We start from the raw sequence: 23,620 nt of genomic DNA, 5'->3' as shown, positions 1-23,620 counted from the left end.
GGCATTGAAAACCTGTGTTTATGGGTTTGACAAATGGTTATAGTATGACCGCAAAATGAGAAGAGGTTAGAGAATTAATCCTGTGTTAATAAGTGAATTGATCATCACTGCTTTGGCGCTTCACTTTCAACTGTAATTCAGTATTTGTCACCTCAGAAAGTCCTCTCTCTCTCTCTCTCTCTCTCTCTCTCTCTATATATATATATATATATATATTTTTTTTTTTCTCACTCTCTTGTTGGGCCTAAAGGTGACTAAAGGATCTTTTCAGAAATACACCGTACTCAAAAAATAAGAATTGTTTGTTGTGTTGCTTTTAATCTCAATTTCAGAAGTCTGCTTCTTCTCTATATAATTTATATCAAAGTTGTATGCCTGTTGGAGATTGTAGGATGTTTCTCTCCTACTAAGTCACACACCATGAAGTTATTATCTATTCCTTTCTGCACTCATGTCTTCATGTCTTCAACTCCTCTCAGTTTGTCACACGTCCCCTTGTTACTTACTTACTGTATCTTAAATATTCTGTTTTTTATTATTCCCTTTCTTCTCTCCCCTTCGTCCTCTCATCCTCTGTTGTCCTCCCCCCTTCTCCTTCCCATTCCCCCTTCCTCTCTCTCTCCCTCTCTCTTTCTCTCCCAGGCGAGTGATGTGCGGTGCGAGTGGTGTGTGTGTTTAGCGAGAGCGTGAGCCAACGAGTGAGAGCAGTGTGTGTGGAGTGAGCGAGTGCAGAGCGAGCCACTCACACGGAGTATGCCTCTGCGTCCTGCAGCCGGCAAACATGAGCCACCCAGCTCTCCACAGCAGGACCAGCACACACACTCACACCCCTACACACACACCAACGGCAGCCAGGGGGCCAGCTCTGACAGCGGCAGCTCACGGGAAGAGGACAGTGGCATTCCCGTTTCTGTCAGTGATTTCTCTTTCCGTCCCGCTCGGGAGCGGAGCCCCAGTGCAGGAGGAGGCATGGCGCAGAACAAGGGCAACACGTTGGTGATCCGCATCGGAATACCTGACCTGGCACAGACGGTGAGTTACAGCCTCACTTTCATACTGTTGGACTGTTACTGTTACTGAGGGAGAGAGCTACTGGTGCCTCTCTCCCTCTAGACCATTCTGTTGCATCTCTATTCTCCTATCCTCTCTCGCTGTTCCCTATACTCTCTCTGCAGCCTTTTCTCTTTGTGTTTCTCAGTCTGTCTCTCTTTCTCACTCTCGCCTATTCTATTTGCTCATTTGCTCTTCAGATTGTTTGCTTCCTCTTTTTATCTCCCTGTCTTCCTCTCACTGTCTCTTTCTCTCCCTCTCTATTCTATCTCTCTTTTTCTCTCGCTAATAAATCTCTACCTCTTCATTAGGTCAGCTGCAGCTGACTTTGACAACTGGGCTCTTGACAACTGGGAGAGGGGGAGGGAGAAGTAAACCGATGGATGGAAAAGGGAGGGAGAGAGGACGGGAAAGGTATAAGGAGACAAGTAAAGGTGTAGAGAAGACATGTGTGTGGCATTGTTAATTCAGAGAGCAGGGGGCAAGAGTTTTCTCTGAACTGTCAAGCTTATATATTTCTGTGTGTGTCCTATGTGCACGTCATTTGTGTATGTGCATGCATAAGTGATGTGGAGGTGTTTCCCCTGGGGCTTGGAGGTGGGAATGTCTCCTGGGATGAAGGTTCACTGTTTCAGGCTTTGACTGATATCCTAGGCCCTGTTCCCCTGTGCTCTGGCTCTCTACCTGTCAGCTGCCTGCTTGCTACCTGCTGTTGGTTGTTGTCTGGCTAAATGACTGCAGAACCCCTGCTCAGATCCCTTCAAGCATTTCTCATACCTCACTATGCATGGATCCCTTCTCTGAGCTACTGTATGTGTCTGTGTGTGATCATAAATGTGTCCCTGTGTGTGCCTGTGTGTGTGGCAGATGTTGGCAGTTGGTTGCAGAAGGTGGCAGGGGACAGAGCAGATGTCCAGATGCTAATAAGGCTGTGTGTGTTTCAGCCCCCCCTCTTCTCTTTCTCTCCTCTCTCTCCTTTCACCAGCCAGATGGACTTAGAGCACAGGGCCTGAGTGACAGACTGACAGTTACTAATGAGAGAGAGAGATGGAAAGAGGACACTCAGGACAGGGAATTCCCTTATCGTCATCTCCCTCTCTCCACTGCAGGGCTGTTTGGGGCCGTAGAGGTTGGAGAAGGTTGTACTAAGTTGATTTATGGTTAATGGAATCTATTAGCCTTCACCCACACACACGCTCTTGAAATCAAACTGCACTGGAATGGTAGAAAATATGATTTCTGTGTTTGTGAAAAGTCTATAGAGAGCCATGTAAAAGGCATCCCAGCCAGGTTTGATTGTAGTACATGAAATGGTACTCCTATGGCATGTTGTGGCAGGTCATGTGTAATAGCATTCTTATTGGAGGGAACTCTATGTAACTACAGTATATACTGTGTACAATGCTGTAATCCCAATGGTATTACAACTAAAGTATACTGTTGTATGAGCCTGAGGCCAGAGTGGCTGTTACAATAAGCATCATGCTTTACTGCTTCATCTAAACCATTAGGAGGTTTAGGACATGTCTGACCAGAGGGTCAAGCTGAATCAGTACTTCACCAAAGGGAACAAAGCCTAGTAGGGGAAGTAGAATTATGGAAATGTTGTTCCCTGCTTGTCCCTCCCACACACTCACACATTCACTATGAGGTCTGCTTTCAAACAACGAAAGAAAAAGAAAGTTAAAGCAGAATTGAATCCGTAGTCAGCGGGAAGGAATGGAGTCATGTTATTTACATTAAAGCCCCTGCAGATGCTCGTAGATGAGTCATATGACTTATTAAAGTGTGTGATATGAATTCACTGAGGAAGGAATTGACTCAGATGTCTTTCTAAGAATGAATAATAGAGTAATGTGAATGTAATAGAGTCCCACAGTTGTCTAGTCAGGGACAGCTAGCTCTGTAGCAGAATCCACTGGTCAGGGACAGCTAGCTCTGTAGCAGAATCCACTGGTCAGGGACAGCTAGCTCTGTAGCAGAATCCACTGGTCAGGGACAGCTAGCTCTGTAGCAGAATCCACTGGTCAGGGACAGCTAGCTCTGTAGCAGAATCCACTGGTCAGGGACAGCTAGCTCTGTAGCAGAATCCACTGGTCAGGGACAGCTAGCTCTGTAGCAGAATCCACTGGTCAGGGACAGCTAGCTCTGTAGCAGAATCCACTGGTCAGGGACAGCTAGCTCTGTAGCAGAATCCACTGGTCAGGGACAGCTAGCTCTGTAGCAGAATCCACTGGTCAGGGACAGCTAGCTCTGTAGCAGAATCCACTGGTCAGGGACAGCTAGCTCTGTAGCAGAATCCACTGGTCAGGGACAGCTAGCTCTGTAGCAGAATCCACTGGTCAGGGACAGCTAGCTCTGCAGCAGAATCCACTGGTCAGCGACAGCTAGCTCTGTAGCAGAATCCACTGGTCAGGGACAGCTAGCTCTGCAGCAGAATCCACTGGTCAGGGACAGCTAGCTCTGCAGCAGAATCCACTGAGAAAGAGGGTCAGGATGCTAAAGTGATACATAGCCCATGTTTCTGTTTATATAGCAACAAGGCAAGGCATTCACTTTTCATTACTGTGGTACAATACAACGTTACAGTACTGTGGTGTTGCTAATGTCCTGGGTTTGTTTCTACTGCTGGTCAATCTGTTGTAGAAGACACATGAGAGACTGGTTGACTATGTGATCATTATTATGGTTGTGGTATTAAGTCTTGTCATTTGGGCCATTGGCTACCCCTGAGTATGTTGATCATATAATGTAAACTCCCTTTTTATAACTCCAGCCATCTTATCCCAATATGTTGTCTTGTTGGCATATTATCTTGCTGTAAGTGTTGGACTAAGAGATGCAATGTTCCGGGTTCGATTCCCATTTGCATCCGCTCCCAAATTCACTGCAATATTATCTGTTTAGATCCTGGGGATATTTTGTGTAAAATGTAGCGTTGGCATCAGTGCTGTAGGGTTTTCCTAGCTGTTGCCTGCCTAGCTGAAGAGATCTAGCCTATTGAAGCTCAGACACTGCATGACTTATGGTCAGCTGGACTGGGGGGAAGATAATGAAGATGGGAAAAGAATGGAATATGGAATAGAATGGAATAAATGGAACATGGAATACACATGGAATAAACATGTGGTCCTGTGTAGCTCAGTTGGTAGAGCATGGCGCTTGTAACGCCAGGGTAGTGGGTTCGATCCCCGGGACCACCCATATGTAGAATGTATGCACACATGACTGTAAGTCGCTTTGGATAAAAGCGTCTGCTAAATGGCATATTAAACATACAACATCTCTAAATATATATCTCTCTCTGCCTCGTCCCTCGTTCCCTACCCTTCTCTCTGATAATACCGTATTACTGATGATGATTAATGTAGCTAAACTACAAGGGCTCTAAACTGACTGCTGTAATTAACCATCATTAATTATCTCCCTCTGTTTTAACTCTATTATTCTCTGTCTTTTTGACTCTCTTTCTGTCCCCGTCTCTTTTCTTCTCTTTTCTTTCCCTATCTATTTTATATCCTTTCTACCACATCCCTTGTTTTTAAGCGTGCCTTACCTGTTCTTCTGGCTCAAGTGTCTCACACACACACACACACACACACACACACACACACACACACACACACACACACACACACACACACACACACACACACACACACACACACACACACACACACACACACACACACACACACACACACACACACACACACACACACACACACACACACACACACACACACAGAGAAATCTCCTGGCAGTGCGTGTCTCCTCTTTAGTAAGCACCTCACATTCCCCTGTTGCTATTTTTAGTTTCTTTCACAGTAGCAGTGGCACGAGACAGAGTTTCCATCTCCCTCCCAACTCTCTCCTGCGGCCCTTCATCTCCCTCTCTCCCTATACCTCCCAACCCCCCTCTCTCTCTCCATATCCCTCCCTACTCAATTGGCAATTAAATAGATTGATAAAACTACATCTTATGGAACAATGCAGACTGTGAGGGGACTCACACACACGCAGGCACACAAGTAGACTGTGGTATTGTTATATGGTGATATTGTACATATTTTGTTGTGGATAAGTAGTGATGTAGTACTGTTTTATTTTACATTTATTTGAACCTTTTTTTGTGTGATGTGCATTAATGTGTTTGGACCCCAGGAAGAGTAGCTGTTGCGTTTTTTGTTTTTTTGTTTTTTTCTACTGTGTTATTGACTTGTTAATTGTTTACTCCATGTGTAACTCTGTGTTGTCTGTTCACACTGCTATGCTTTATCTTGGCCAGGTCGCAGTTGCAAATGAGAACTTGTTCTCAACTAGCCTACCTGGTTAAATAAAGGTGAAATAAAAAAATTAAAAAATTAAATGGGGATCCTAATAAAACCAAAAATACAAATTATTGTCCAGATAGGGAGGGATGACCCAGCATAGCCCAGCTCCCCTTACCTCTTCCTGCTATCCCCCTCCTTCCCTCTGTTTTTCCCTACCCGTCCCTCCCTCCATCTCCCTACCTGCTTCCCCATCTTCCAACAGCTGCCTTCATACAAAGAATGAGGAATAGCGCGAGAGTATTAAATAGTGAGAGAGCAGTGGTGGTCAGTGCCGTTTAAGATGAGGGAGGACTATATTTTTTAATTTCTTTTTTATTTCTATTACAGCATATTGGATGACTGTCATTCATATTCCATTCACCCAGCTCATTGTAAAATCGATAGGTTTAGGCTACTACATGATACTCAAATTTCCCCTATACCCATCATGAGGTTGCTACAACCTAGTCTATGAATGAAAGTTTACAACACAGGTGCAGACAGGTCGAGAGACAAATTTGAGGTGACAGAAAGTGACAAAAGGACAGCCAGTGACACATTCAATACCGACTTGCACACTCTTGCCTGCATCTAGATGATATAGGGTGTAATCATTAGTCCAACAGTTGCAAACAATAATTTTTATTGGACAAATTCAGATATGTTTATCCTATTTGTTCCGTTTGCTTCCATTTAAGACATTTATTTTCAACAGAATCGGCAGAATGAATACACCCCTGATCACGTGTAAACACAGTTCACTTTCATTGCAGCCACGTTGTATTCCTATTCACATCTATGCGCTCTCCTCCTCTCACATTTTCCCTTCGCATGTGGACTTCAACATACAATACATCAGCTGTATGTGACCAGGTGAAAAAATCTTTCCAAGCTCTGACACACACACACTTATCCCACCAGACATGCCACCAAGGGGTCTTTTCACAGTCCCCAAATCCAGAACAAATTCAAGAAAGCGTACAGTATTGTATAGAGCAGAAAAATTAACAACAAAAATTAACAGCTCAAATTAACAGCAAACCTGGTTTAAAAAAACAGATAAAGCAACACTTCACGGTACAGCCTCTTTCCCCTATTTGACCTAGATAGTTTGTGTGTTTGTATTGAGATGTAGGCTACGTGTGCCTTTTTTTAATTGATGTAGTTCTGTCCTTGAGCTGTTCTTGTCTATTTATGTTCAGTATTAAGCCATGTTTTGTGTGGACCCCAGGAAGAGTAGATGCTGCTTTTGAAACAGCTAATGGGAATCCTAATAAAATTCTAAATACCAAAAAGCCAAGCCATATAATAACCGCTACACACAGCCTACATCATTGTCACCATATTAACTAAAGTAACACCATAGTCAACATAGTTAATATAACTAAAGTGTTAGTAAACCCACTACAATCATGTAGTAATGTTAGTGTACAGTAGTCACGCCCTGACCTTAGTTATCTTTGTTTTCTTTATTATTTTTGGTTAGGTCTGGGTGTGACGAGGGTGGTATGTGTGTTTCGTCTTATCTAGGTTTTTTTGTATATCTATGGGGTTTTGCAATTGTCTAGGTAAATGTAGGTCTATGGTGGCCTGAATTGGTTCCCAATCAGAGACAGCTGTTTATCGTTGTCTTTGATTGGGGATCCTATTCAGGTTGCCATTTTTCCATTTTGGTTTTGTGGGTTATTGTCTATGTTTAGTTGCATGTCAGCACTCGTGGTTATAGCTTCAAGGTCGTTTTGTTATTTTGTTCAAGTGTTCTTTGTTTTAATAAAATAAGAATTTATTAATCTCACGCTGTGCCTTGGTCTCATCGTTATGACGAACGTGACAACAGTCCGTAAGCAGTTTAGAACTTACTCTCTCTTGCGTCTCCTTCAGTTTGGAAGAAATTGATTTGTTAACTGTTCAACTATTGTCTTTCTCTCTCTTTGAGTCAAGTACTCACCACATGTTATGCAATGCAGTGCTAGCTAGCTTATGCTTTCAGTACTATATTTTTTTCCCCAAGATGGCACAGCAGTAAGATGTTTTTGTCCCATGTAAATATTGTCTTTTTCGGGGGTTTTTGTATACATTTAATTATATTTCAATCACTTTTTTCCATTTTCAAATTAAATATAACTTCCTGCAACCCGCCTCACCCAATGGGGTACGGATCTGCTATTTTTTTAGACCTTATAATTGGAACCTCCATCAGAAGCTAGCCAGCTAATCAGCTACTAGCTATTTAGTAATTGTTAGCCACTGATGGCGGTCTTTACCTTTAGCCTGGACATCAGCCGCTTTAGCCCGGATAATACCTGCCAGTCTGCAAAGTGCGATATCAGCCCTGAGCATATAGGACTGCTTTCTTTCCCAGTACATCACTGGATTCCTGCCGCAAGCTCTGGACCATTACACCAGATCTTTGCAGCTAGCTAGCTGCTACTGAGTGGCAATTGTGGCTAACGCCCTTGTCCAGAAGCATGCACTAGTTAGCCTCAAGCTAGCATCGAGCTAGGCCCATCTCCCAGCTAGCAAACGAAGTACACCAACTACAATACCTCTCTTGCCAATTTGGCATGGACCCTTTGTCGACACGGCGCCCCGACGATCCATCGCGACTGGTCTGCTGATCTGCTGACGTAATTCCGCCAATGTGCTATCCCTGGCCCGCTAGCTTCCTGAACACTGTTTGCCTAGCATAGTAATCGACTATCTATTGCTGCTCATTGGACCCTATGATCACTCGGCTACACAGCTGATGCCTGCTGGACTGTTCATTAACATGGTACTTCATTTTGTTTACCTGTCGGCCTCAGCCTCGAACTCAGGCCCTGTGTGTAGATAACTGACCCTCTCTGCCCATTTATCGCCATTTACTGTTGTTATCTTAGACCCGTTGTCTTAGCTCTCCCAATCAACACCTGTGATTGCTTTATGCCTCTCTCTAATGTCAATATGCCTTGTATACTGTTGTTTAGCCCAGCTCTCATTGTTTTATTTTATTGTGGAGCCCCTAGTCCTGCTCATCATGCCTCAGATAGCCCCCTTGTCCCATCCCCACACATGCGGAGACCGCACCTAGTTTAACTGGCACCTCCAGAGATATAACTTCTCTCATCAATGACTAGATTTACCCCCACTGTACTCGCACCCTACCATACCCTTGTCTGTACACTATGCCCTGAATCTATCCTACCACGCCCCAGAAATTTGCTCCTTTTATTCTCTGCTCCCAAAGCACTAGACAACCAGTTCTTATAGCCTTCAGCCGTACCTTCATCCTAGTCCTCCTCTGTTCCTCTGGTGATGTAGAGGTTAACCCAGGCCCTGTGTGTCCCCAGGCGCTCTCATCTGCTGACTTCTGCAACCTTAAAAGCATTGGGTTCATGCATGTTAAAAACTTCTTAGGGCTAGACGGGACAACTTAACATCAGGAGCCTCCTCCCTAAGTTTGCTTTATTCACTGCACACTCCGCCAACCCTGATGTCCTAGCCGTGTCTAAACCCTGTCTTAGGAAGGCCACCAACAATTCTGAAATTTCCATCCCCAATTACAACATTTCCATCAAGACAGAACTGCTAAAGGGAGCGGAATTGCAATCTCCTGTAGAGATAGCCAAGTCATACTATCCAGGTCTATGCCGAAACAGTTCGAGCTTCTACTTTTAAAGATCCATCTCTCCAGAAATAAGTCCCTCACTGTTGCCTCTTGTTATAGACCCCCCCTCAGCTCCCAGCTGTGCCCTGCACACCATATGTGAATTGATGGCCCCCCATCTATCGCCAGAGTTTGTACTGCTAGGTGACATAAATTGGGATATGCTTAACACCCCGGTCATCCTACAATCTAAGCTAGATGCCCTCAATCTCACACAAATTGTCAAAGAACCTACCAGGCACAACCCCAAATCCGTAAACATGGGCACCTTCATAGATATCATCCTGACCAACTTGCCCTCCAAGTACACCTCTGCTGTTTTCAACCAGGATCTCAGCGATCACTGCCTCATTGCCTGCGTCCGTTATGGGTCCGCAGTCAAACGACCACCCCTCATCACTGTCAAACACTCCCTAAAACAATTCTGCAAGCAGGCCTTCACCCAAATGCAGAAAGCTGATGTTTTGAAAGAGCTGCAAAATCTGGATCCATCCCAATCTGGACATTCTCTTCCTAAAATTATCAGCCGCCATTGTTGCAACCCCTATTACTAGTCTGTTCAACCGCTTTCGTATTGTCTGAAATTCCTAAAGATTGGATAGCAGCCGTGGTCATCCCCCTCTTCAAAGGGGGAGACACTCTAGACCCAAACTGTTACAGACCTATATCCATCCTGCCCTGCCTTTCTGAAGTCATTTGAAAGCCAAGTGAACAAACAGATCACCAACCATTTTGAATCCCACCGTACCTTCTCCGCTATGCAATCCGGTTTCCAAGCTGGTCACTGGTGCACCTCAGCCACGCTCAAGGTCCTAAACGATATCATAACCACCATTGATAAAGAAAGTACTGTGCAGCCGTCTTCATCGACCTGGCCAAGGCTTTCGACTCTGTCAATCACCGTATTCTTATCGGCAGACTCAATAGCCTTGGTTTCTCTAATGACTACCTCGCCCGGTTCACCAACTACTTCTCAGATAGAGTTCAGTGTGTCAAATCAGAGGGCCTGTTGTCCGGACCTCTGGCAGTTTCTATGGGGGTGCCACAGGGTTCAATTCAAGGGCTGACTCTTTTCTCTGTATATATCAATGATGTCGCTCTTACTGTGGGTGATTCTTTGATCCACATCTACTCAGACGACACCATTCTGTATACATCTAGCCCTTCTTTGGACACTGTGTTAACAAACCTCCAAACAAGCTTTAACGCCATACAACACTCCTTCCATGGCCTCCAACTGCTCTTAAGCGCTAGTAAAACTAAATGCATGTTCTTCAACCGATCGCAGCCCGCACCCACCCGCCTGACTAGCATCATCACTACTCTGGATGGTTCTGATTTAGAATATGCAGACAACTATAAATACCTAGGTGTTTGGCTAGACTGTAAACTCTCCTTCCAGACTCACATTAAGCATCTCCAATCGAAAGTTAAATCTAAAAACGGCTTCCTATTTAGCAACAAAGCCTCCTTCACTCATGCTGCCAATCATACCCTCATAAAACTGAATATCCTACTGATCCGTGACTTCAGCGATGTAATTTACAAATTTGCCTTCTCCACTCTACTAAGCAAATTTGATGCAGTCTATCACAGTGCCCATATACCACCCACCATTGCGACCTGTATGCTCTCGTTGGCTGGTCCTCTGAGCATATTCATTACCAAACTCACTGGCTTCAGGTCGTCTTTAAGTCTTTGCTAGGTATAGCTCTGCCTTATCTCAGCTCACTAGTCACCATAACAACACCCACCCGTAGCACGCGCTCCAGCCGGTATATTTCACTGGTCATCCCCAAAGCCAGGATCTGCTTTGGCCACCTTTCCTTCCAGTTCTCTGCTGCCAATGATTCGAACGAATTACAAAAATCACTGAAGTTGGAGACTTATATCTCCCTCACTAACTTTAAGCGTCAGCTGTCAGAGCAGCTTACCGATCACTGCAGCTATACACAGCCCATCTGTAAATAGCCCATCCAACCAACTACCTAAACTTGTAATCCTCCCTCTCAGCATTGTTTAATTACTGCTTATAAATCCCTTTTTCTCTCTCCATCTGTATGTGTGTTCGCTAGTGGTTCCTCTGGTCAGTGCGTGAAAACTCAGACACACCTTCTTCCAGTAGGCCATGGGAAACACACCCTGGAAATGTGTGTGTGTGTGTGTGCGCATGTGTGTGTTCAGCGGATATTAGAAGCTGTATTTGCTCTGGGCTCTCTGTGACTTTGTGCCACATGGTTGAACTCTTTGGGTCACTGATGTGAGTGAGTGTGGGGTGGTTTGGGGTGGGGTGGGGGGACCAGTGATGTGAGTGAGTGTGGGGTGGGGGGACCAGTGATGTGAGTGAGTTTGGGGTGGGGGGACCAGTGATGTGAGTGTAAGTTGAGCTGTCCATGGTTGTGTATGAGTGTGCATAAGATATAGTGAGAGAGTTGAGATAAAGAGAGATGGGGGGAAGAAAGAGAGGCATTGGGAGAAAAGGAGAGATGTAGTGAGACTGGGACAGGGAAAGAGGGAACAAACTGATTTGTAAGTGTGTGAGTGTAATTATTTGGTGAAATTGTAATGACTTTGGCAACATTTTCAACAGCCTTCTACCAACCCTTGTAAACTTCTGGAAAAAATTGTGTTTGACCAGATACAATGTTATTTCACAGTAAACAAATTGACAACAGAATTTCAGCATGCATATAGGGAAGGACACTCAATAAGCACGGCTGAGAGAAATTGATTGATTAAATGATTGTGGGGGCTGTCTTGTTAGACTTCAGTGCAGCTTTTGACATTATCGATCATAGTCTGCTGCTAGAAAAATGTATGTGTTATAACTTTACACCCCAAGCTATAATGTGGATAACTAGTTACTTGTCTAACAGAACACAGAGGATGTTCTTTAATGGAAGCCTCTCAAATATAATCCAGTTAGAATCAGGAATTCCCCAGGGTAGCTGTTTAGGCCCCTTGCTTTTTTCCATTTTTACTAAGGACATGCCATTAACTTTGAGAAAAGCCAGAGTATCTATTTATGCAGATGATTCAACACTATACATGTCAGATTATGGGAGGCACACATTACTACATAGAGCCATGACTATGTGGAACTCTATTCCACATCAAGTAAGTGACGCAAGCAGTACAATTTGATTTTAAAAAACGTATAAGAAACACAGTATGGAACAGCAGGGACTGTGAAGCAACACAAACATTGGCACACACACACACACGCAACATACGCACAATACATACACATGGATTTAGTAATGTAGATATGTGGTAGTGGTGGAGTAGGGGCCTGAGGGCACACCGTGTGTTGTGAAATCTGTGAATGTATTGCAATGTTATAAACATTTTATAAACTGCCTTAATTTGGCTGGACCCCTGCTTTGGCAGCAACTATTGTGGATCCACAATAAATACAAATATAAACATGTTTGTGCCAATAAAAATTTATTTCAGGAGACCTAGAAAGAGAATGAGGAAAAGATAGGAGAGATGCAGTATAGTCAGTTTGTCAGTTTTCTGTTCAATATTTCAGTGGTATCCTGTACTGACTGTTCCTCCTTATTCTCTTAACTATGGGGATTATTGTCTTCATGACTCCTGGAGATTCCTACTGTAAACTGTGTGTGTGTTCCTAGATTCTGGAGACCAGGGGATGTTGTCGACCTTCCATCCTGCCAACTCCCCTGTGGCAATGGCATAAACTAAGATATTCATGGAGCTAGAGGGGGTTGAAGGAGTGTTAAGTAGAATAAGGACTGTGCAGTAGAATGTAGGCTTACTTTATGTTTCCCTGCGGCATATGTCAATTATGAGCATGTCTCGTTTATGTATATACATTTACACATTTATGCTTGGGGGATAAGTGGGTGGATGGGAGGGAGGAATAGGCAGGTGGATGGGAGGGATGGATGGGTAGATGGGGCAGATGAGTGGCTGGATGGGAGAGGTGGAATAAGGGGTTGGGGTTGTTGTATTGTATTTCTTTATGTTCTCATATCTGATCATCTATAAATAAAGTACTTTTTTTTAAACATGCGCCAAAGTGCCAATTTCAGTGTTGCTGTTTACTGTTGCTATTACTTGGGAAAGGGGGATACCTAGTCAGTTGTACAACTGAATGCATTCAACTGAAATGTGTCTTCTGCATTTAACCCAACCCCTCTGAATCAGAGAGGTGCGAGCACCACTCATTGGTGCCCGGGCACAGTGGGTTAACTGCCTTGCTCAGTGTCAGTACAACATATTTTTTTACCAAGGTCAGCTCTGGGATTCGATCCAGCAACCTTTTGGTTACCGTCCCAACGCTCCTACCCGCCAGTCTACCAAGTAGCCTATGCTATTTAATAAACTGTCATATCAATCCACAATGGAATAGGACAGAATATTCCATGCCCCCAGACCAATTAGAGTTGATGACAACGCAAAGAACATCAATAACCGACAGAGCTTGAGACGAACACATGCAGTATTAAGCCATGGAACGCCTTGATTGGCCAGTGAGTGGCCAAGCCCTCATCAAACCTACTTGGTTATTCATCAAAACTCCACCATTTTGCTCTATCAGCTATTGGGCTCATAATAACAGCTGTGAAAATAGCAAACATATTTCTGACACAACCTCGGACCTATAGCGCTACCGCCAGCATTTAGATTTACCATTGTGTTGTTTGTTAAAATGGATCCCTCTGTCAGATTCCAATCCTTCTGCATTTAAATCAGCATATAAGTCATGTTTGCCTGTAAATTAGTTGAGAGCTGACAAATCCATTATTTTAGGTAGTAAAGCGCATGTCAACATTACAACCTCCAACCATTAATAAACCATTTAATACACATTTTAAAAAACATTCCGAAGGCCTCTACTAAGAGGTTGGATGATTGACATTTACCTACGAAGAAAGATCCTTCATCAAAGGGAAATCAATAATACACACATGTTATGTGTTGCGTGCCTGCATGTGTGTATGTAGGGACAGGGTGTAAGAATACAGGTAGTCCTTGTGTCCTGTCTGCCTTGTCCTGGAGGTTTCAGAGATAAGGTCCGATTTGAGAATTTAGGGGAAGTCATTGAGTACGTTTACATGCACACTAATAATTCAATATTAAATGGATTATGGCACAAGGCCAAGTATGGCATTAGTCATGTAAATGCCATACTCTGCTTATCTTAATCGGCATAAGGTCATATTCGAAGTAAGCATACACTGATTAAAACACCAGATTTTGTGAGCAATCATTCAAATTATTAGAACATGTAAACAAACACCTTAATTGGATTTCCAGTGGTGCAGATCAGATCGAATACACATGTGCCAGCATCGGGTAGTGCAATCCTCCCTCTTACTGTATGCACGAGTGAAGTGAGTAGGCATCTTATAAATAGTTTTTGCATACAACCTTTACATGTCCGAACTCAAAATCAACAATTAATTTGATTGCCGATTTCCTGCATTTATCAGGTAGCCTAATTTCAGATGTGTCCATGTAAACAGGATTATTAAGGGAATCGTTCTTCTTTATGTACATTTTTTAAACAAACTATTATATGTGACCGAACCAACTCGACTCTGTCTTACATAGCAAAATTTGGAATCACATTTTTACATTGGATAAAAGTAGAGACTAGAGCTAGAAAAATGTATGTCATACACTGCAGTTGAGGAACAATGGGAAAGTAATTCTGCTTTGGAAGTTGATAAAGAAAATTTCCCTGGAATGTTTTGGTATACTTACTGGAGAGATAACATTTGTCTACACACATTCAACATCGTTCACACCCTCTTAAGCCGTAGACCCACCCATCTCTTTAAGGATTCACAAGTGAGTCCATGTGCTAAACAGAGTGAGTAAGGTAGTGTAGTAAACAATTAAAGATTTCAAGACAAAGTGGTGAAAGTAGTAGCAAGAATACACTTTATCTAGCACTTGGCCTATATCCTAATCTGACTTTGATGCAGGTCAAGTTGTTATTCACATTACTGTCTCTGGCATTTAAAAAAAAATATTTCACCTTTATTTAACCAGGTAGGCTAGTTGAGAACAAGTTCTCATTTGCAACTGCGACCTGGCCAAGATAAAGCATAGCAGTGTGAGCAGACAACACAGAGTTACACATGGAGTAAACAATTAACAAGTCAATAACAAAATAGGAAAAAAAAGTGGAGTCTATATACATTGTGTGCAAAAGGTATGAGGTAGGCGAATAATTAAAATTTTGCAGATTAACACTGGAGTGATAAATGATCAGATGGTCATGTACAGGTAGAGATATTGGTGTGCAAAAGAGCAGAAAAGTAAATAAATAAAAACAGTATGGGGATGAGGTAGGTAAAAATGGGTGGGCTATTTGCCAATAGACTATGTACAGCTGCAGCGATCGGTTAGCTGCTCAGATAGCTGATGTTTGAAGTTGGTGAGGGAGATAAAAGTCTCCAACTTCAGCGATTTTTGCAATTCGTTCCAGTCACAGGCAGCAGAGAACTGGAACGAAAGGCGGCCAAATGAGGTGTTGGCTTTAGGGATGATCAGTGAGATACACCTGCTGGAGCACGTGCTACGGATGGGTGTAGCCATCATGACCAGTGAACTGAGATAAGGCGGAGCTTTACCTAGCATGGACTTGTAGATGACCTGGAGCCAGTGGGTCTGGCGACGAATGTGTAGCGAGGGCCAGCCGACTAGAGCGTACAAGTCGCAGTGGTGGGTGGTATAAGGTGCTTTAGTGCCAAAACGGATGGCACAGTGATAAACTGCATCCAGTTTGCTAAGTAGAGTGTTGGGAGCAATTTGTAGATGACATCGCCGAAGTCGAGGATCGGTAGGATAGTCAGTTTTACTAGGGTAAGTTTGGCCGCGTGAGTGAAGGAGGCTTTGTTGCGGAATAGAAAGCCGACTCTTGATTTGATTTTCGATTGGAGATGTTTGATGTGAGTCTGGAAGGAGAGTTTACAGTCTAGCCAGACACCTAGGTACTTATAGATACATATTCAAGGTTGGAACCATCCAGGGTGGTGATGCTGGTCAGACGTGCGGGTGCAGGCAGCGAACGGATGAAAAGCATGCATTTGGTTTTTACTAGCGTTTAAGAGCAGTTGGAGGCCACGGAAGGAGTGTTGTATGGCATTGAAGCTCGTTTGGAGGTTAGATAGCAGAGTGTCCAAGGACGGGCCGGAAGTATATAGAATGGTGTCGTCTGCGTAGAGGTGGATCAGGGACTCGCCCACATCAAGAGCAACATCATTGATATATACAGAAAAAAGAGTCGGCCCGAGGATTGAACCCTGTGGCACCCCCATAGAGACTTCCAGAGGACCGGACAGCATGCCCTCCAATTTGACACACTGAACTCTGTCTGCAAAGTAATTGGTGAACCAGGCAAGGCAGTCATCCGAAAAACCAAGGCTACTGAGTCTGCCGATAAGAATATGGTGATTGACCGAGTCGAAAGCCTTGGCAAGGTCAATGAAGACGGCTGCACAGTACTGTCTTTTATCGATGGCGGTTATGATATCGTTTAGTACCTTGAGCGTGGCTGAGGTGCACCCGTGACCGGCTCGGAAACCAGATTGCACAGCGGAGAAGGTGCGGTGGGATTCGAGATGGTCAGTGACCTGTTTGTTGACTTGGCTTTCGAAGACCTTAGATAGGCAGGGCAGGATGGATATAGGTCTGTAACAGTTTGGGTCCAGGGTGTCTCCCCCTTTGAAGAGGGGGATGACTGCGGCAGCTTTCCAGTCCTTGGGGATCTCAGACGATATGAAAGAGAGGTAAACACACACTATATCAAATACAATATTATTTGTCGCATGCACAGGATACAGAAGGCTTAAATGGTACTGTCAAGTCTAATCAAGGTGGGTGGAATCAGGCGCAGAGAGCAGATAGCGATATGAAAGTTTATTCTCCGGTGAACAAGAAACACGGTCAACCCAATACACACAGGGTGAACAATCCAACACAGGATAAAAGACGAACCGGAGAATAAGAACACAAGATACACCAACAGACATAGATGACAAATAAACAATCCCACGGGACAACCTACTATATATACAGTCACTAATAAACTAAACAACACACAGGTGAAACCAATCAGACAAAACCAACAGATACACGAAAAGGGATCGGTAGTGGCTAGTAGGACGGTGAAGACGACCGCCGAGCACCGCCTTAACTGTAATGATCTTCGTCTTTTGTTTGTAGAAAGTCAGACCGAAATGCAGCGTGTAGGTTACTCATGACTTTTAATTGAGCTAATACGGTACATGAAATAACGGAAGAAGAAAACAACAAACGAATGAAACTAATACAGCCTATCTGGTGACTAACACTAAGACAGGTACAATCACCCACGAAATTCAACGCGCACTCAAGCTACCTAAATACGGTTCCCAATCCGAGACAACTAGAATCAGCTAACTCCAATTAGGAATCGCCTCAGGCAGCCAAGCCTAACTAGACACACCCCTAATAATACACACTCCCAATTAATACAAACCCAATACGAAATAACAACATATAAACCCATGTCACACCCTGGCCTACCCAAACATATAACAAAAACACAAGATACAATGACCACAGAACCCCCCCCCCCCCCTAAGGTGCGGACTCCGGGACGCACCTCAAGAGCATAGGGAGGGTCCGGGTGGGCGTCTGTCCATGGTGGCGGTTCTGGCTCGGGACGTGGACCCCACTCCATAAATGTCCTAGTTCCTCCCCTTCGCGTCCTATGATAATCCACCTTCTCCGTCCGACCATGGCCTAATAGTCCTCACCCTGATCCCCACATAACTGAGGGGCAGCTCGGGACAGAGGGGCAGCTCGGGACAGAGGGGCAGCTCGGGACAGAGGGGCAGCTCGGGACAGAGGGGCAGCTCGGGACAGAGGGGCAACTCGGGATAGAGGGGCAACTCAGGATAGAGGGGCAACTCAGGATAGAGGGGCAACTCGGGACAGAGGGGCAGCCCGGGACAGAGGGGCAGCCCGGGACCGAAGCAGCCCGGTACTGAGGGGAAGCCCGGTACTGAGGGGAAGCCCGGTACTGAGGGGAAGCCCGGTACTGAGGGGAAGCCCTGTACAGAGAGGGAGCCTAGTACTGAGAGGAAGCTCAGTACTGAGAGGAAGCTCAGGCAGGTAGTAAGCTCCAGTAAATCCTGGCTGGCTGGTGGACCTTGATGATTAAGGTTGTCTGGCCGATCTAGAAGATCTTGGCAGACTGGCACTTCTGGCGGATCCTGGCAGACTGGCACTTCTGGTGGATCCTGGCAGACTGGTGACGCTGGGCCGACAGGAGACTCCGGCAGCACAGGAGAGGAGAAAGGCTCTGGCTGAGCTGAACAGGCGGGAGACTCCAACAGTGCAGGAGAGGAGAAAAGCTCTGGCTGCGCTGAACAGGCGAGGCGCACTGGACGCGCTGGGCCGACTGGTAGCACTGGTGGCGCTGGACAGACAGGAGACTCCGGCAGCGCCAGAGAGGAGAAAGGCTCTGGCTGCGCTAAACAGGCTGGAGACTCCGATAGCACAGGAGGGGAGAAAAGCACTGGCTGTGCTGAACAGGCGATGCGCACTGGACACGCTGGGCCGACTGGGAGCACTGGTGGCGCTGGACAGACAGGAGACTCCGGCAGCGCAGGAGAGGAGAAAAGCTCTGGCTGCGCTAAACAGGCGAGGCGCACTGGAGGCCTGGTGCGTGGTGCTGGAACTGGTGGTACTGGCGCGAGGACACGCACAGGAAGCCTGGTGCGGGGAGCTGCTACCGGAGGACTGGTGTGTAGAGGTGGCTCTGGATAGACCGGACCGTGCAGGCGCACTGGAGCTCTAGAGCACCGAGCCTGCCCAAGCTTCCCTGACTCGATGCCCACTCTAGCCCGGCCAATAGGAAGAGCTGGTATGTGCCTTACCGGGCTATGCTCCCGCACTGAAAACACCGTGCGCTCCATAGCATAACACGGTGCCTGCCCGGTCTCTCTAGCCCAACGGTGAGCACAGGGAGTATGCGCAGGTCTCCTACCTGGCATAACTATTCTCCCTTCTAGCTCCCCCCCAATAATTTTTTGGGGCTGTTTTTCCGGTTTCCTTGCCAACCGTGTTCCCTCGTATCGTCGGCTCCTATCTCCCGCTGCCTCTGCTCTCCTTAGTGCCTCCACCTGTTCCCATGGGAGGCGATCTCTTCCGGCCAATATCTCCTCCCAAGTGTAACAACCTTTACCATCCAATTCGTCTTCCCATGTCCATTCTCCAAATAATTCATCCTCCCTTTGCTGATCCAGCTGTCGCTACCTGTTTAAACCAGCGCCTCTCCGTTTTTTTCCGGCGTGTCTTCTTCGTTGATTCGATTCGCCTGTAGCCCTCTTCGCATTGCTGTAGGGAATCCCAGGCGGGCTCCTGCACACGCCCTGGGTCGGCCGCCCACCTGTCGATTTCTTCCCACGTAGTATAATCCATATCGTCCTCCTTCAGATCCTGCCAGTTCACACGCTGCTCGGTCTGTGAATCGTGGTGGGTGATTCTGTAATGAACTTCGTCTGTTGTTTGAAGAGATTCAGACCGAAATGCAGCGTGTAGGTTACTCATGACTTTTAATGGAGCTAATACGGTACATGAAATAACGGAAGAAGAAAACAACAAACGAATGAAACTAATACAGCCTATCTGGTGACTAACACTAAGACAGGTACAATCACCCACGAAATACAATGTGCACTCAAGCTACCTAAATACGGTTCCCAATCCGAGACAACTAGAATCAGCTGACTCCAATTAGGAATCGCCTCAGGCAGCCAAGCCTAACTAGACACACCCCTAATAATACACACTCCCAATTAATACAAACCCAATACGAAATAACAACATATAAACCCATGTCACACCCTGGCCTACCCAAACATATAACAAAAACACAAGATACAATGACCAAGGCGTGACATTAACGGGCAGGAGAGCCAACCTCGGCAGAAGTCGAGTCAGGTACAGTGAACAGGTTACTTTCATATTTGCATAGTAGCAATATCAAAAACAGAAAGTATCCAGATAAATATTGTGTAAATGTTTTATTATTATTAGATTATTCTTACCTACACACAATTATTGAAATTGATGGAACATGTGAAAGAAATGCTGTAACCAGCCCCCCAGCCACATTTAGCTAAGTGGACTAGTAACTATTGTCTAGACATGTCCACATGTTTATGAAATACAATAAATAACCGTAATCACCACCAAACACACCTTGCAAACTTGATGGGTATTCATCTGGCAAAGAGGAGTCTTTTGTCTAGCTGCTAGCTAAACAATTAACCTAATGGTGCGTTCACGACAACTGGGAACTTGGAAGAATACAAGATCAAATCATGACGCCAGTGACCTTCAGGTCGGAAAGTTGGGGCTCTAGAAAGAGGTCCGAGTTCCCAAGTTGAAATTCCAAGTTGGATGACCGTCGGGGGTCCTTCTGTAGCTCAGTTGGTAGAGCATGGCGCTTGTAACACCAGGGTAGTGGGTTCGATCCCCGGGACCACCCATACGTAGAATGCATGCACACATGACTGTAAGTCGTTTTGGATAAAAGCGTCTGCTAAATGGCATATATTATTATTATTATTATTTTCAGAGTTCCCAGTTGTCTTGAAAGCACTGAAGTCAGAAGACAAACATTTCCGAGTTCCCAGTACCCAACGAAGCAATAATCCCAACCCATATTACTAGCAATACAAACTGATTATCAAAGCTAGCCACCATGCATGAATCTTCAGGTAGCTAGAGCTAACCAACTAGGTTCAATGTTAGCTATCTAGCTAACATTAGGCTATAACTAGCATTGCAAATGGATTTCTGACATTGGAATAATATTACTACAGTTCTTCATATCTTCCAAAAAATCTGTGGTAAAAATAATTATCTACACATACTGAGCAGCTCATGTTCTAGACAGAAGCGTGCTACATGGCAGACCAATCCAAACTCATCTCTCGGCATGTCCAGCCCATCCATTTTCTCAGACAATCATGGCTAGCTGAAGGTTCCCGTCTTTTTCCGTGGCTAAAACAACTAGGCTCCTAATTTAACAATTGTATTCGTGTTTACAAATGGCATACACATTTGTTATTAAGGCACATGAAAATGCACATGTTCCAGAAGGCATTTCTGCCAAACAAACAATATTAAATACCTGACTATTCACAATAATCATATTATTTTTTCCATGTAACCATGCTCATTATGTTTGTGTGTTGTCCCTCCCTCCCTCCCTCCCTCCCTCCCTCCCTCCCCCCCTCCCTCCCTCCCTCCCTCCCTCCCTCCCTCCCTCCCTCCCTCCCTCCCTCCCTCCCTCCCTCCCTCCCTCCCTCCCTCCCTTTCTATCTCTTCTCCACTCTCTTCTTCCTCCCTCAAATTCACTCCTTCCCTCTCTAACTTCCTCTCCATGTCTCTCTCCTCCCAGTCTCTATATATCCCTTTATCTCCCCTCTTCTCTCTCTCTCTCTCTCTCTCTCTCTCTCTCTCTCTCTCTCTCTCTCTCTCTCTCTCTCTCTCTCTCTCTCTCTCTCTTTCTTCACCTCTCTTTTGTGTGTGTCTGTGTTTGTGTTTGTGTGTCAGGTCTTCAAGGATACAGGTCCAGGGTGTGCTGCAGATGAGAGTTTGTGTCTTTCAAGAGGATGCCCCATTAGCTTTCTGCTTGCACCCTCTGATAAACATCTCTAGTGCTTTATCTCTCTCTCTCTCTCTCTCTCTCTCTCTCTCTCTCTCTCTCTCTCTCTCTCTCTCTCTCTCTCTCTCTCTCTCTCTCTCTCTCTCTCTCTCTCTCTCTCTCTCTCTCTCTCTCTCTCTCTCTCTCTCTCTCTCATCCATTAAAATGACTATCTTGAGGCTGAGAGATGGGGAGATTGTAACATTACAGAAATAACAACAGGGCATTATTTTATGAGGGGAACTGCTGGCTATGAAAAACATGTCCCCTGTTGGTGAAAATACTGTGTATACAACCTTAATTACATTTAGAGTGGCATGCTTGAGGTTATCTAGTTTTATCAGGCTCACGATCAGGCAACCTCACTATCTTATTTAAACACATGCACTGCACGCATTAACACACACACACTGTGTGTGTGACAGGATTTCTGTTAGGAAATTCGGTGCAGGGCATTTGACCAACAACATTTTAATTGACCTGACATTTTAAAAATGTAACGGACCCATATGCATTGAGTGTGTAACCTGATTAGGGTGTCCAGTAGGGATGGGTATCGTTAATATTTTAATATCGTTAATATTACTACTCTTACCAATATGGTCCTTCTGTAGCTCAATATGGTACTTCTGTAGGTCCTTCTGTAGCTCAGTTGGTAGAGCATGGCGCTTGTAACGCCAGGGTAGTGGGTTCGATCCCCGGGACCACCCATACGTAGAATGTATGCACACATGACTGTAAGTCGCTTTGGATAAAAGCGTCTGCTAAATGGCATATATTATATTATTATTATTATAATTATATTATATTAATATTGCTTATCGTTCTGGTACTTTAACGGAATTAAGAACAGAATTAACATAGCATTATTTCTGAAATGTTCAATAAATGAAATAAACAATTATTTACATCAAAAGAAACAGCAATGTTTTGAACAAATCACTATTATAGACTAATTTTGTGATGATGGAAATGTAAACAAATTAAATAGACAATATTTTCCTGCAAAATAAAATACAGTGGAATAGAACAACATGGTTGGGGCATGCAGGTAGGCTGCAGAATACAATACAGTGGAATAGAACAACAACATGGGTGGGGTATGCAGGTGGGCTGCAGAAGACAATACAGTGGTATAGAATAACAACATGGGTGGGGCATGCAGGTGGGCTGCAGAATACAATACAGTGGAATAGAACAACAACATGGGTGGGGCATGCAGGTGGGCTGCAGAAGACAATACAGTGGTATAGAACAACATGGGTGGGGCATGCAGGTAGGCTGCAGAATACAATACAGTGGAATAGAACAACAACATGGGTGGGGCATACAGGTGGGCTGCAAAAGACAATACAGTGGTATAGAACAACATGGGTGGGGCATGCAGGTAGGCTGCAGAATACAATACAGTGGAATAGAACAACAACATGGGTGGGGCATGCAGGTTGTTATGCAGGTGAATGAGGACCCAAAAGCGACTTGGCGAAAACTTGGCGAGTCTTTAATCCAGTTTAAGAAAATAGCAATACTCCTAGACAATTCGGAGCGGTAAATAAAGCATAAAAAACAATACCACTCGTAATCACGAGAACTGACTGGAGACTCGATAATAAACTGCAGGTTGCCTCGGGAAGGCACTTGACCGTAGCAGACTCAGACACCTGCTCACCACGCAGCATCTGAGGGAAACACGACACGACAGGGCGATACAAAGACACAGCACGGTGAACAATATACAAGGATCCGACAGGGCAGAAACGGAAAACAAGGGGAGAAATAGGGACTCTAATCAGGGGAAAAGATAGGGAACAGGTGTGGGAAGACTAAATGATTGATTAGGGGAATAGGAACAGCTGGGAGCAGGAACGGAACGATAGAGAGAAGAGAGAGAGGGAGGGAGAGAGAAAAAGGGGAACGAACCTAAAA

At 44.9% G+C, this 23,620-nt stretch overlaps 1 protein-coding gene across 1 annotated transcript in view; it reads left to right on the top strand.

The window, feature by feature from the left end:
- The first annotated feature begins 648 nt into the window (after positions 1-648).
- The window catches only part of shank3a (SH3 and multiple ankyrin repeat domains 3a), a 308,896-nt gene continuing 285,924 nt past the window's right edge, over positions 649-23,620 (top strand). Inside the window, exon 1 of the mRNA XM_046360126.1 lies at positions 649-1,032. Within this exon, the coding sequence (XP_046216082.1) occupies positions 754-1,032 (279 nt within the window). The 5' untranslated portion in view covers positions 649-753. The remainder of the gene's footprint in view (positions 1,033-23,620) is intronic.

Source organism: Oncorhynchus gorbuscha, linkage group LG01, assembly GCF_021184085.1.
Source record: "Oncorhynchus gorbuscha isolate QuinsamMale2020 ecotype Even-year linkage group LG01, OgorEven_v1.0, whole genome shotgun sequence".
In the NCBI taxonomy this organism is placed as follows: Eukaryota; Metazoa; Chordata; class Actinopteri; order Salmoniformes; family Salmonidae; genus Oncorhynchus; species Oncorhynchus gorbuscha.
The sequence above is the reverse complement of the archived record's forward strand: the minus strand, read 5'-3'. Positions and strand labels throughout refer to the sequence as shown.